Here is a 14,388-nt window from a genome sequence, read left to right on the forward strand (position 1 = left end):
AGTTTTGTTACGAAATGCTTAATCTTAACTATCAGATTTACAACGGGTGCTATTCTTAGGTCTCGTGGTACAGTCTTAAATCGTATGACGTAACAACATGCCCGTCATGGCTTCAAGTCCCGAATAGACCGTGCCCCCATACGTAGGACAGACTATCCTGCTATAATGACAATAAGTCACTGAAAGCCAAACTCACTTCACCAAGTGGTACAGGCAGGCCTTGACCGACAGCGGTTGTTGTGCCAAAGAAGAAGAAGCTTACGGTTGAGCTCATCTGTTCGGGATATTTAAGTGTTGTTGCTCCACCAGGTGCAAGAAAGCATAAACAATGCAGGTCCCTTGGTGCAGCGAGTTTGAATCAGTTCCGGTCAAAGAAGCTTCAACAGTCCACCCGACTCGCTGCACTAATGTGACATAGTTGCTTATGCTTTCATGCACCAATCGACACGAACTCGTTGATTCCTACTCCGACCTAGCGCACCCGCTGCACCCACTGGTTGGAATCGATTCTGATTGGCACACACCCGACTCCGGAAAATAAATCGTTTGTCGCACCACTAGTTTTAACATGTCCAGAGTGTTTGATATGTTAAAACCAGTGGTGGGACACGAGGTGAATCTCGGTGATTGGACTCAGGGGTTGGCACAACCAGGGATTGGAAGGAGGCAGCCAACAAACTGGAGAACGTTTGACACACTTCTTGGCTATGTCAGCCTGGCGTGTGACATATCAACGGTGATTAGGCCACCAAAGAAGAGGAAAGAAAGAGGAAGAATTATCAAATATCTTTACTCTTGCTCCTCTTGTGTATCTTGTTTCAAAAGGAAATTTGTGCTTGAAGTTTAAATTGAAATATGTAATTGTTGTGTCCGCACAGAACAAACATAGACGATGTACGGCACAAACAGAATATGTGATTTATTCTACTCTTTGGTATGGTAATAAATAAACACGTATATAAATAAAACGCACACACACACACGCAATGCGGGGAGAGGACGACTGGTCCTGCTCGCGCCGCGATCCTCACTGAGGACGTCACAGGATGACAGCCTTGCTGTCAACAGTGAGCCCTCAGGATGAGGCAGCGGTCTGTCCACAACAGTAATAAACAGTAAAATTCAACAAAAGACTATACATCAAATGCAACCAACTGAATCAACTGGTGCAATAGCGGAACATGAATGAGCAAGTGAGACGGTGGAGCGCAGATGCTAATATGCTAACACATGAAATGTAGGACCCTGTGAGGTCAATGATGGGGGGGGGGGTAGTGGAGTGTATTTATATTTTTGGCCATTTTTTTGCCCACCAACACAACCACACACCAGCGCAAGCTTTTTGGCGGCCATCTTGAACCCTCAAAACCCCTCGCTCGAATCGTCAAAAACCGTCACAACTACTTACAAAAAGCATCGCCAGCGAGGGAAAATCGCACCGATTTGGAGCGTTGGAGAGCTCACGAAAATCGGTTGAGCGGGGCGCCTCGCTCAGTATAACAGAAACTGTCATACTGCAGCGCGTGCTGTCACCGCGCTCCTAGCACTCAAACGTCAAAACGGTGTTGGGCGATTCAAAACACATCACCCCCCACCACCCAACCGCCATCGCGTGCACGCACATTCACGTTTGCAAATCCACACGCGGCAGTACGAACACAGGCGAAGCAACACGGGCAAGCGTTGTGCAATTCCGCGTACAACATTTTCATCTGCTCGCACGCACAGTCACCATTCTCAATTGCACTTTCGCGGATCGTAGGCTTTCGCGCTCGGGAAGCTCGTGGTAATTGTGCGTTCGCGCAAATCTTCGTTTTCTGCGAATGCAGTCGCGTTTCTGCTGCAGCACCACCGTCCCCCGTGCACACAAATGGGCACCATTATCGAATCAGCTGTTTTGTTGTGTTGTACACCCCCCGTTTCCCTGTGTGTGCGCGTGCCGTAGAATGAAAGTGAGTTTGTGTACGGTGCTGTGTTTTGTTTTTCCTATATGAAAAGGCGTTTTATTTTTAGTCCAAGCAAGCTGGCCTGTGGAAAGAAAGGAACAAGCCTGGCACGCCATTACCCAGCCCCGTTTGTGCGCAAAACATTAAGAACGTGCGAAGAAAAGGAACTGTTTGTGTTTGGTAAAGTGTGTGCCCTCAAAACCTTGCCTTTTGCCACCATAGCAGTGTGCTGGCAGGCGTAGAACGGAAATCGATTCACCTGGCCTGTGTGTGTGTGTGTGTGCGCGTTTTTTTTGCACATCCCACGGCAACATATGCGCGCAAAAGCACAACATTGTTTCAAGGTCGACGGTCAGCGCGAAGATTTTGCGATAATCCTTTCCGAGCGGGGAGGGCCATACCTACACCATTCCTAACGCACGGCAGGGGAAGGGGGAGGTTATAGGTTGGTGCGCGTTCGCTGCGGTCCGGATCGATTTCTGGTGTGTGCGCTGCTGAAAGGCCATGTGCGCGGTGGTGGCCGTGCTACAGTGACAGCCAAACACAGCATTTCGCAGAGATAAGCGCGGACCTGTTACGGACGGGTTCGCTCCGTTCTGGGTGTTTGCCGGTGGTGTCGTGCGTGCAAAAACAGTTCAACAACCCGCTGTCCTACGTTTCGTTTCGTTTTATGTCCATCCCGCATTTATCAGCTACAATTTCACGCACGATTCGAAAGGGCAGCAAATTGCGTTTGCCACTCATGTGTGCTGTGTGTGTACTGATAGTGTCTGGCTGTTTTGCGTTGATTATTTAATTCAATGTGAACGCTCCGGGCGTCGTGTGGTGTCACTTTAGCTCCCCTTTCTTCGAGTTTGGTGGACTGGAACTTTCGAAATTATGCTGGAGTTTGGCCACATGAGCGCATAGTGAAGCCAGATTAGCATAAAGAAGCAAGCGGCAGTGCAAGAACGGAGCATAGTAGGCGAGGTTATCTCAGTAGCAACAAGAGAGATAGAGCGACCGAATTATCCAATTGCAAAAGTTACATTTTACAGTCTGAACTCCTTGTCTAAACTTTAATTTCTTGCCATATTTTAAATATTACTTTGAACGTTTTTCCGTGCGAAAGAAATCCGGTTTATTTGTCCAAAATAGGGCGTGAGAATTTTGTGAATTTTTCGAAAAACCAGTTTTCCAATTGTGTTTTTAAGTGCAAATGTCACTCGACCATTCGAAAAATCGATTCTAACGAATTCCAACTAGAAAGTGTTCCAACGGTATTTTCAGCTTAATCAAAGTGTTGTTGGGGTTTAAGTGTTATATTTAACTTGTGCTCTCCCCCACCTTCCACTACTCCACAGTCCCAGTGAAAACATAATCACCTGCACCCGACTGGGTGACACAATGCCCGCCGGACGACGAAACCGCCGTGCGTGTGGCGTCTCAACGTGAGCATAACCTGGTATTATCGGCACGCAATCATAGACCGCGCTCATCCCGGTGTATGATTTTGCAGAACGAAAGCAGCAATAGCAAAAGCAACAACAACAGCAAAAACATTATTTGACAAAAGCCATGTGCAACGGCTCGTCCACCACAACAGCACAGCAATAGACGCGTGTTCAGCACGGGGTTGCCTATCGCGCCACACCGTGTGTTTTGGTGCACTTCAAATAAAAGCGATGACGATAGTGGCAGAAATCTAACAGGCAAGACAAACAGAGCACCTTCCCGCTCTCTCCCCCCCACACACAAGCCTTCCCTCGGTCAACAAAAACAAATTTTCGATGGATCAACACATGGCAAATGGCGGCGAAGGAGGTGGCAGTGGCAGCAGCACCGTCAGCTTACTAGCAACGATGGCACAGGCAATGCGACACCTTAATGCCACACTCACGACCACTGGCAGTGGCAGCGGCGGCGGCGGCAGTGGACTACACCACCCACCGTCGCCCATCGCCACCATCGTCGGGCTGCCCGCACTGCTCGACACGGTGGCGACAACACCCTTTCACAATGGCACTTTTGCTGCCGGCGGGCTCATTAGTGCGACACCGCAGGACGACACCGGCGACGACGGTGCGCCGACGATCTCGATGGACAATCTCTACCCGGCGCTGATCCAGTGCTTCGCCATCATCATCTGCGGGTGAGTAGTACCTGGAAGACGACCTCCAAGTGAAAAAGGAATCGATTTTCTCAATCCCACGCCTCCTGGTGGCATCCGGGAATGTGTTGGTGGCATATTTTCCCCTTTTCGCACGGGGCGCATGACGCACGGCAGATGATGAAAATTCTTCCGTCCCAGTGGGGGCGTTGGAAAACACCCGTTGGTGGCGTTACATTCCAGCACAACCGCCTACGTGATCACCATTCTTCTCTTGTCCAATTCGTGGTGGGAGGAAATTATTTCCCTTTTTCTGCTGAAAAGGAATGGGGATTTTTGTACGCATTGTAATGGAAATGACGACGGCGTAGATAAGAAATGTTTGTCACCATTTATATACTAACTCCTCGAGAGGGGTGCAGAAGGGGAAGGTTCTTTCAAGTGCACTCCGGGTCGTACCATTTGGATCATTTTCAATAGGAACGTTGCTGTGGCTGTGTGAAGAAGCATGACGATGTAAGCAAATTGTTGTTTCGGGTGCCCTTTGGAATGACCCCGTTCCCGTGTTTGTTTTGCTCGGGAAGTTCGGATAGTTTCCACAATGTTCCACCCATTCCACACACACACACACACATCCGGCAAAGATGGAAGCTTTCAGGCATTGCCGGTTGTTGTGAAATAAATGGGTTTTAGATGCGAAACCTGTTGGTCATCCATCAGTGTGGGATAGTTTCGCTCCTCGGACTCGGTAACGCATTAAAGAGTAATTTAAGGGCGATTCGAAAACAATCGATGATGACGACACTTTCTCTAGCGTGCTGTACTGTTCCGCCTTTTACGATACGCGCCATATTAGCATATCGTTAGCATAGTTTCAAGGTTCATTTTTGCATTTGATCCGGTTAGAGGCGTATGTGTGGCGTGGCGTACCATGACTTTGCTCTAGGAATAACAGACTATTCCATCATCGCCCATTGATGGTCGAATGCGATCAAAGCCCTTTCTTTGAAGGACACCTGTAAGCTGCCAGTCGCCACTATGAATGGGAATTCCAGGTCAGATAGAGTAAGCTTTAAAAATCCCCCGAAACAGACGGACTGCGCTGGAGCGCTCAAGGTTACGCACCTAGTTTGGCACTAGTGTTGGGTTTAATTTATCTTTCGTTGAGATACATTCATATGAATCTTGAGTGATGAGTGATTCCAATTTCGAGTCGAATCTTCAAAGATTCATGATTCTTGAAAGATTCATGAATCTTCAATGATTCATTAATCTCTAAATATTCATGATTCTATAAGGAAATATGAATCTATGAATTTTTTCATAGATCTATCTCGACATCTGCGGATTTTTTATCATAAGACAAGTTACAGGGTTTTCCAGGAGTTCTCATAGCTGTGGGACACTTTATTGACTCTTTCTTATGCGAAATGAGCTTAATGTAAAGGAGAATTGGACTCTATAGCACCCTTGTTGGACAAATCCAATAGGAATTTCCCAGGAGCCTATCCGAAAAGGCTGCCATAGAGTCGAATTTCCAACATATGAAGTTCACTTCGCATAAGAAAGAGTCAAGGATGTGTCCCACAACTATGAGAACCCCTGGAAAACCCTGTATATGTCCCTGGGGTGCGATAGTGTGCCCGAAAAAGTGTGCCGAAGTCTTGTGATACAACTCGGCAGATCCCGGTATCGTCAACGTTTTCAAGTATCGTTCCGCAGTCTTGCGATTGACTCCCGCCGACTCATCAAAGTGTCCCGCAGTCTTGAGATCTATCGCAAAACCCTTTAGAATCTTTAGGCCCTTTAGGATCTTTTGCGATTTATGGACCTTTTAAAATTCATGGACCTTTTGAGATTCATGAATCTTTTGAAAAATTCCAAAGATTCATTCAGATTCATGAATCTGAATCAGATTTACCCAGCACTATTTAGCACACTACCTTCACCACCTTGCCTTGGTTGTGCCTTTATGCTCCGACAAACGGTGTTGTTGATGATGATCGATCCCTGCTCTCGAACCCGTTAAGCTGCAGCACGCCTCAGGCCACTGACTCAGCATAGAAGTCGAAAACAGCTTACAGCGCTGATGCGGGAGGACATATGATTTCAATTAGGGCAATCAATTTGCTCTGTCAACGCCGCGTTCGTTTGTTTCCGTGTCCGCGTGCCCTTGCCCGGGTACCGTTTTCCTGGGAGGTGGGAGACGCCCTAAAGACACACACACACAAACAACGCACACACAGCGAAGCATGTGATCTCCAGCCTGGCAGAATTGTGTCGATGGTTTACTGTTTTGATTAAGCTAACAAGCGTGATTCACCGCGTGGCGTAAACTGACCTGCTTAAAGCATTGCTTCCCTTCTCCCGCGACAAAGACAAGGACCGTTGTGTTTGCCGGCCTGTTGCTATGCGTTCTCTAATGTTGTTATCATTGTTTTTTTTCTCTGTATTCTCCTTCTCCTCTTCAGATATCTTGCCGGGCGGCTGAACATCATCAGCAACTTTGAAGCGAAAGGGCTGAACACGTTCGTCGGCACGTTCGCGCTGCCGTCGGTGATCTTTCTCTCCCTGGCGGAGCTGGACTGGAGCACGGTGAACTGGAACTTTCTGCTGTCGATACTGATCGCGAAGACGATCGTGTTCCTGTCGGTCGCCATCATCTCGCTGCTGGTCGCCCGTCCGGTCAACTATGGGCGGGCAGGGCTGCTGGCCATCTTCTGCACTCAGAGTAATGATTTCGCCATCGGCTATCCAATCGGTAAGGTGTAATGCGTTGCAAACCGGTCGAAAGTAGCTCATTTGTCTTTCCATTCCAGTGTCGGCACTGTACTCCAAAATTCATCCCGAGTATGCGTCGTACATTTACCTGCTGGCCCCGATCTCGCTGGCCATCCTCAATCCGATTGGCTTCGTGCTGATGGAAATCTCCAAAATTAAGGAAAAGAATGCAGAAAACAATGTAAGTCGTAGGGTTGGGGTGTGCAGTTTGCTTCCAGAACAATCGCGTTGAATGTCAATGATTCATTCCGCCGGGGTCGGGATTAATAGGAAAATGGGTCGGTTTTTTTTCTCACATTATGCAAATATAGCTTTTTTTTTCGCGCAATAAGCTAATGGCACAGTTGCTGTGCTAATGTGACGTTTAACGCGTTTCCGGAGAGGAAGCACCATGATTGCACTATTATTACTCAGCTCGAGTTCTTCCATCAATGCTTCATTGTCACCCGATTGTGTGCGAATGCATTAATCTTTCGGCTTTTTCCGGCTGTAGAATCTCCGAACAATCAGAGTTTAATTTATTCCCCCCCCCCCCCCCCTTTTCAGGCGGCTACCGATGAGGAGGCTAATGCACCACCGCCAGCCTGCCCCCAAATGGCCGCCCAAAACCGGCGCAAGATACTGAAAGGCAAGGCGTTGGTCGTGTTCAAGATGATTGAATCAATTTTCTTCAACCCGATCCTGCTCATGACGCTGCTCGGCGTGATTGGGGGACAAATTTTCCCCAACGGGCTGCCGGTGTACCTGTCGAGCGTGTTACGCTCGCTGGGCAATTCTTTCTCCGCCACCGCGCTGTTCCTGCTCGGGCTGCGCATGGTGGGCAAAGCGTCGGCACTGCAAGGCCCGGGGCTGATCCTGCCCGGGATACTGATCCTCGTGAAGCTGCTCGTGTTTCCGCTCGTAACGCGCCAAACGGTCAACATCATGAATGCGGGTGCGAACTTTAGCGAAACGACCGACCTGAGCACGTTCGGCTTCCTGTACGGTACGTTCCCGGCCGCACCGGGCGTATTTGTGATCGCCTCCCAGTACAATCGCGATGTCGATTTGGTAGGTTTACAGCACTCTGTGATGTGTTTTTGCTTTCCTCCGCTAAATGAAGTTGACTCTTCCCTTCCCGCCTCCTCCCTACAGATTGCCACGAGCATGGTTGCGTCGACATTCATCAGTGCGCCGCTAATGTTTATCTCGGCGAAAATGATCACGATCACCAACCTGACGCCGGCCGACTATCTGAACGAGCTGGACAAGTTCTCGTTCGACATCAGCATCGTGGCGATCGTGGCGGGCGTTTGGACGCTGCTGCTGTTTGCGCTCACGCGCAAGGTAAAGCGCATGCCGCACCGCATCACGTGCTGTCTGCTCGTGTCGCAGCTGATCTGCAACGTGGGCGTGATACTGTGGTCGACGCTCGAGCAGAACAGCCGCTGGAAGATGTACCTGCAGTTTTACTTCTTCACCATCGGCTGCTACAGCAGCCGGCTGTGGACGGCGTTCCTCGCGATCACGATACTGTTCCTGCAGTGTCGCAGCCTGTGCTTTGTGCTCAAGCTGTGGCCAGTGTTTGTAAGTGGCAGCCACGCCGTCTCCCGGTGCGAAAGGGCTTTCGGATTTTAATTTATCGTTATCGCTATTATATATTATATTATCGTTATATTATCGTAGATCGCTGCAGCTTGGGGTTTGCCGACGCTGATCGTTTCGCTGCTCCTGTTCGTGGACAGCAAAAACATTGTCCCGACGGAGAAGCGCAATCCAAGCTTTCAGTACGGCAACGCGCAGGCCGCCATCGCCGTCTTTCTGCTGGTGATGTGCTTCATCGTGACGGTTGGCTGTTTGATATTGCACCAACGGTTTAAGAAACGGCACGAGCGCTATCTGACCCTGTCGCGGGAAGTGTCTTCGCCGGACACGGACTCCAGTCCCGTCACTACCAGCTCGGTGGTAAACCTGCTAGCGGACGGAGGAGGAAACTCTACCATCCACCAGCGAAGGCGCCGTTCGGTAACGTCGAGCGATGATGAAATCCTTCCCGCTAGGATTGTAGCTGCTGCTGCTGTTGCTAGTGTTGGTGGTGGATGTGGAACAGCACCGCCAGCTGCCAACGGAAGTGCATGTAGCAGCGATGGCAGGGGTGGAACCGGTGGCTGTTGCAGCAGTTCGTCCGGCACGATTCGCACCGTGGTGGACATTGAGGATCTTGCTATCGGTGCCAGTATTAATAACGATGTGAACGAACCTGGTTCGTCAACGCTGCAAACGAGCGGCATGTGTTCGGCACAGTTTAACTGTCCGGCGGCCGGTAAGCAGCAGTGCCAGTCGCTGATCGATCGGTACCGGGAGCACGCGAACGATGGGCTCGAACCGGTAGAGTACGATAAAACGGGCGACCAGCAGCAGATACTCCGGCACATGGTGCTGCTAATACTGCTCCTCTGCTCCATGTTCGTCGGCCTGTCGCTCTCCGTCTGGACGCTCATCATGGAGGGTATGTCGGGCATCTACGTCGAGCTGACGTTTCTCGACGCGTTCCTCAACTTTGGCCAGTGCATCATTGTGCTGGCCGTGTTCGTGACCGACACCGGCGAGCTGCTGCTGCCCATGATGAAGTTCTGGCGCAAGGTTTGGTACGGTGCGAACCTGCTGCAGCTGCCGATCTGGAGCGACCTCAGCACGGAAACGAGACACATCTGCGACCAGTTCACCACGCACCATTTGGAGGTGTGCCGGAAGGCGATCGCGAAAGACATACGGTACGGGACGGACAGTGTGTGTGTATGTGTGTTTCTTGAGCATGTATTTTAAACGCTTTTTTTTCCTTTTCACCTTCCACAGCTGGCGCATCAAGGTGTACCGGCGGGTGTTTTACGGTAGCGTGTTTGTCGATTGGCTACTGGAGGTGGGACTCGCCAAGGATCGAACCGACGCCACGCACTACGCTCGCCGACTGATTGATGGGCGCGTCCTGCGGCACATCAACAACGTGTACCACTTTCACGATCGCAATCTGCTCTACACGTTCTGTGAACGGCTGTAAAGCGTGTCAACGACCGAAAACGACACCGGCAATGAAAGCGGGGGAAAGGATGGGGCGAAAAACCTCCCACCACTGCAACTATTTCACACTGTGCAGCCAATATCGTTCGTGCAGGGAGAGAGAGAGAGATTCGGGAGGAATGTAGTAGTACCAAACAAGCACTGGACAATCCTCCGTACTCCTGTGTTGTACTCCTCTGCTTGCACGGTTAAAGCGATAACAGAAAGTAATGTTGTAGTTGGTGTTGATTTTTTTCACCTCTCAAGCGATAACCGTCTCCTAACCGATAACCAGTAAAGATAGGAGTGAAAACGGGATAGTTTGGACTATCAAAAGACATCACCCACCAACTTTCAAGAGAAAAAAAGGGTGCGGTGGTGAAGATTTATTTATGGAAAGCTTTCATATTTATGTTACGCATATTGCTCTGGAATAACTATTTTGAACTCCTTTCCTCATGTACTACCCGGCATGTTTTTGTGTGTGTGTGTAGAATGGTTGGTGAGGTTTGGTGGAATCTTGGAACATCCAACCCACCTGTGTGATAATAACGGGTTGATCCCCTCAAGCAGCTCAAACGAAAGCACAATCGTGCGAGGGATGATGTTACGATGATGGAGCAGATGTTTTTACACACCCGAGATCGTGTGCAACAATGGCCAAAAAGGTAGTGCGAGCACACGGAGAGTGTTTTAGCAATCCCACACTACACTACACTGTATGCTATTGCATCTAGATGAACACCAAACACCATACAAACAAGCAAAACGCAAATGGTGCACAATAATATAAAGTGCTGTGCTTTTAGAGAGATGGAAACGTGTACTTTACACCGTAGAACATACAAGTATTGAAAATGGGGAGGGATGAAATAACAACACTTTTTGCGTGTATGAAAGGCTCAGTGCTAGTAAAGAGAAGGCTGAGCTGTTTGCTGTGTGCTGCGAAGGTAAAGAACTGTTGTGTAATATATGTTGTATATGCGGCGCTAGCGTGTAGCAAATGAATAAAATATTTATTGTTTTAAATATAGAACCTATCAAAACAAAATCGACCAATGTGATAAGTACAAGCTGGAAAGAATTTTGCGTGCTATTTCTTTGTCTATACTTAAAATTTAAAAGTCTTCCCAGAATTCACCTATCTTGGGTCAAAGGTCAGCAACGACATAGGCATGGATGCTGGCTGCCAACCGGTCATTCTACAGCCTGAACAATTAGTTCCCCTCAAACAACCTGTCACGACGGACGAAGCTGGGACTATATAGTACCTATATAGTACCAGTACTCACATACGCCTCTGAGACATGGACACTTTCCAAATCTAACGAAACCCTCTTAGCCGCGTTCGAGAGGAAGTTGCTCAGAAGGATACATGGCCCCGTATGTGTGGAAGGATAATGGAGGAGCCGCTATAATGACGAGATATACGAGATATACAGCGACCTCACTGTCGTGCAGCGTATCAAGCTCGCCAGGCTCCGGTGGACTGGCCATGTTGTACGCATGGAAGCGGACGACCCAGCCTGTAAAGTCTTTTTTATGCCGTCCATAAGGACAGAGGAGGCGTGGTAGGCCCAAATTGAGGTGGCAAGATGGCGTGGAGGCGTCCGCCATTAAGGCCGGGATAACGGACTGGCAGACGAAGGCGCAAGACTGTAAGCGGTTTCGGACACTCCTGAGGCAGGCCAAGAACGTAAAGCGGTTGCAGCGTCAGATAAGTAAGTAAGTATACTTAAAATTATGTTAACATTTTAAATGCCAGATGGACTACACGGAACGTGAATCTATAATTGATATAGGATATTGGATTTATGGCGCAATTATCCTAACCAACAATTCTGGACCTAGTAATAATATCAATTTCAGATGTTAGACAAAGGTGAGTTCATGGTCAGTATCTTTTCTTAGTACCAACGGCCATACGAACCTAACTTTTTCATCTGTTGGTCACTAGGGATGGTAAAAAGCAGGCCAGAACATGGCATATGCTCTTGACACCCTTTTCCATGTCCACAAAATCAGTGTGCTTTACTCCAATGACTTAGCGTAAACGACATACGGGTAGCACACTTACTCACTTATCTGGCGCTATAACTGCTTTGCAGTCTTGGCCTGCAGTAGGAGTTTCCGAAACTGCTCACGGTCTGGTGCTTACGTCTGTCAATCCGTTATCTCTTCCAACTTGGGACTACCACAACCCAGTGGAAACAGTCTATGGGATGTGTCGTCCGGTTCCATGCGTATAACATTATCTATCTGCCGGTGCTTGGCTTCATGAAGCGCCGCTCTCGAACACGACTGTGCCCATGTCTCAGAGACGTATGAAAGACGGTACTATAAATATATAGTCTCAGTGTAAACAGCCGCAATAGTTTTTTGAAGCTTTGAGGTACTGACCTTTGACCTGGGATAGATGATATCTTGAACCACTTCTAAAGTGCGTTTACCCCTATTACCCCTTTAAATCTGGATTTGTTAGTGGGAACGCTGGTGGTGCCATCATCACGAGCAGCTCAAGTCGTCCTTTACTGGAGACGCAATCGTACTACTCCAAGCTATACAATTGATGGTAAGATGATGCAGGGATGGTAATCGAACAACGAACGAGTAGCGTATTCTAAAGAATTCAATGTCACGTAACGCCAGACTCCAAAGCCAAAGACTTGGAAGATAGAGGACCTATGTCATTTATCTCCAAACCAAACCCCTCTTGGAATTGTGACTCATCTGCCAAGACTGTTGTGGCTCATCTGACTATTGACTAGAAATCTAATAAGATTTCACAGGAAGACCATCTAACTTGTGTAACAAGTTTACCAAATTATCAGAATTATCCAAATTACTTGCTTATTAGACTATTGCGCTGTACTTACCAATGGAGCAATTCCAACACACCATTACGTCACGGAGTAAAGTATTTCTCTGCCAAATCAAGTGTATGGCATCACTTTCGGGGCGATCTTGATGGTTCATTGATTCTTGCCGCTGAAGCTACTACTACTACTACTACTACATGTAAGTACCTGACTTGTGGGGATGCAATAATGACATCTCGCCGGCATGTAAATTCCACTGGCGCGTTGTCGACAGTCCCAGCGATCCCAGCGATATGGGGCGTGGTACAGCATTTCCGGCGTGTTTTTGCGCTCACCATCAAAGTACCCGATCGGTTCCGATATCACATGGCAGATGAAGGTCAGTGCGCTAAAGACGGGAAATAGCAATAGCAACAACAAACATCGGTGTACTAACTTATCGTTCTTTTGGTACTACTCTGCTCTTCTTCCCCTTCTCTTCAACATGTTCTTGGTGAACTTTCTAGGGAGATATTCGACGCTATCAGCAGTTGGTGAAGATCTGGAACTAACCTGCCTACGTATCTTCCTGTCAGTGGTACCTGAGACCGTGGTGTGTGGTCCGAGTCTATTCCGATATCTGATCGCGAGGTAGGCTCACTATCTTATCGAGATGCTCCCACACGATAGTTAGACATCGCGTATCATTCTGTCTCGCTATCATTTTTTTTTTGGTCATGCTAGACTCGCCCCTGTGTCCGAGCCTGATGTCTGAGGGCAGTTCTGGCCGTTGTTGGACATGTCGATCCTGCAATATATAACAGCGGTGCCACACCGACCAGTAGTCAGTATCCACCTTCCAGCTTTAGCAGTACCACGATCTGGTCCGCTAAGTTTTCCCATCGCAGCCCAATAAGCTCCAGCTTGCAACAACCCATCATCATGAAGGGTATGGGGTTCCCTCTCACCTGTGTGCCGGGATTGCATCTAATTTTCTCACCCTTACCTTTGCAGCTGTCCTGTTCTTCGCCGCTCTCGCGCTGTTCGTCGCACTGGCCCTCGGCCAGAATGGCTGCGTCCGTGACGATTCCGACGGTCAGCCGCTCTGCAATGCTGAGGAAATGACGGCCCGCCTGTGGCGTAACAACTGGGACCCCACCGCCTACTGGGAGTGCGAGACTGCCAACACGCCCGCCACCTACCGTCGCTGCCCGACCGAGGGTATGTTCAACGGTGCCACCCGTACCTGCATCAACTGGTTCGACTGGGAGTGGACCCCGACCTGCAAGCCGCCCAGCCGCGTGTAAGCCGGTATTAGGAAATGGGTGGGAAACCCGTGCTCACGCACACAACACACGAATCCTTCCTACTTCCCCCATACCCGTCCTACACTTCGCTAAAATCACACGCTCCTCTCCCGAAGTTTTGCGGCTTTTTGCATTGCAAAAAGTCCGGAACGCAATCACCACACCTCTGTGTATGTAAAGGAAACGTACCAACATCCCGGCAATACAAATAAAAGGCTGTAGTTACTTAGAGTGCCAATTTTAAAACAAAGCTGGTTTTGATTATGGCTTCTCCTTTAATATTTGATAGAATTAAAGAAACTGCTGAATGGACGAAGAAACTGCTGCAAGGACGGTCCCGTCTATGAAAGAAAATCGTACTGGTCGCAGAAGCACTCTCTGTGAGCTACGAGGGTCGTTATAGCAACCGACAGCTACTGCGATGAACAGAC

The 14,388-nt window shown here is 48.8% G+C and overlaps 2 protein-coding genes across 7 annotated transcripts; both read left to right on the forward strand.

Annotated features, from left to right (window-relative positions):
• Positions 1 to 1,617: 1,617 nt before the first annotated feature.
• LOC120894065 (integral membrane protein GPR155) lies at positions 1,618 to 10,903 on the forward strand. 6 transcript variants are annotated; one of them, XM_040296424.1, is made up of 9 exons: positions 1,618 to 1,952; positions 3,290 to 3,376; positions 3,445 to 4,077; positions 6,507 to 6,796; positions 6,855 to 6,997; positions 7,363 to 7,866; positions 7,951 to 8,382; positions 8,482 to 9,569; positions 9,652 to 10,903. In XM_040296424.1, the coding sequence occupies exons 3-9, from the start codon at positions 3,716 to 3,718 to the stop codon at positions 9,851 to 9,853; spliced, it is 3,021 nt and encodes a 1,006-aa protein (XP_040152358.1). In that variant the 5' UTR covers positions 1,618 to 1,952; positions 3,290 to 3,376; positions 3,445 to 3,715; the 3' UTR covers positions 9,854 to 10,903. The 6 variants fall into 6 exon arrangements, with proteins under 6 accessions (XP_040152358.1, XP_040152353.1, XP_040152356.1 ...); XM_040296423.1 differs by lacking the exon at positions 1,618 to 1,952 and adding an exon at positions 3,058 to 3,205; XM_040296419.1 differs by having other exon boundaries at positions 3,192 to 4,077.
• A 2,573-nt stretch (positions 10,904 to 13,476) lies between these two features.
• LOC120894931 lies at positions 13,477 to 14,207 on the forward strand. The gene is made up of 2 exons (XM_040297831.1): positions 13,477 to 13,599; positions 13,665 to 14,207. The coding sequence occupies exons 1-2, from the start codon at positions 13,593 to 13,595 to the stop codon at positions 13,955 to 13,957; spliced, it is 300 nt and encodes a 99-aa protein (XP_040153765.1). The 5' UTR covers positions 13,477 to 13,592; the 3' UTR covers positions 13,958 to 14,207.
• Positions 14,208 to 14,388: the final 181 nt, after the last annotated feature.

This window comes from Anopheles arabiensis, chromosome 2 (genome assembly GCF_016920715.1).
Source record: "Anopheles arabiensis isolate DONGOLA chromosome 2, AaraD3, whole genome shotgun sequence".
Lineage (NCBI taxonomy): Eukaryota > Metazoa > Arthropoda > Insecta > Diptera > Culicidae > Anopheles > Anopheles arabiensis.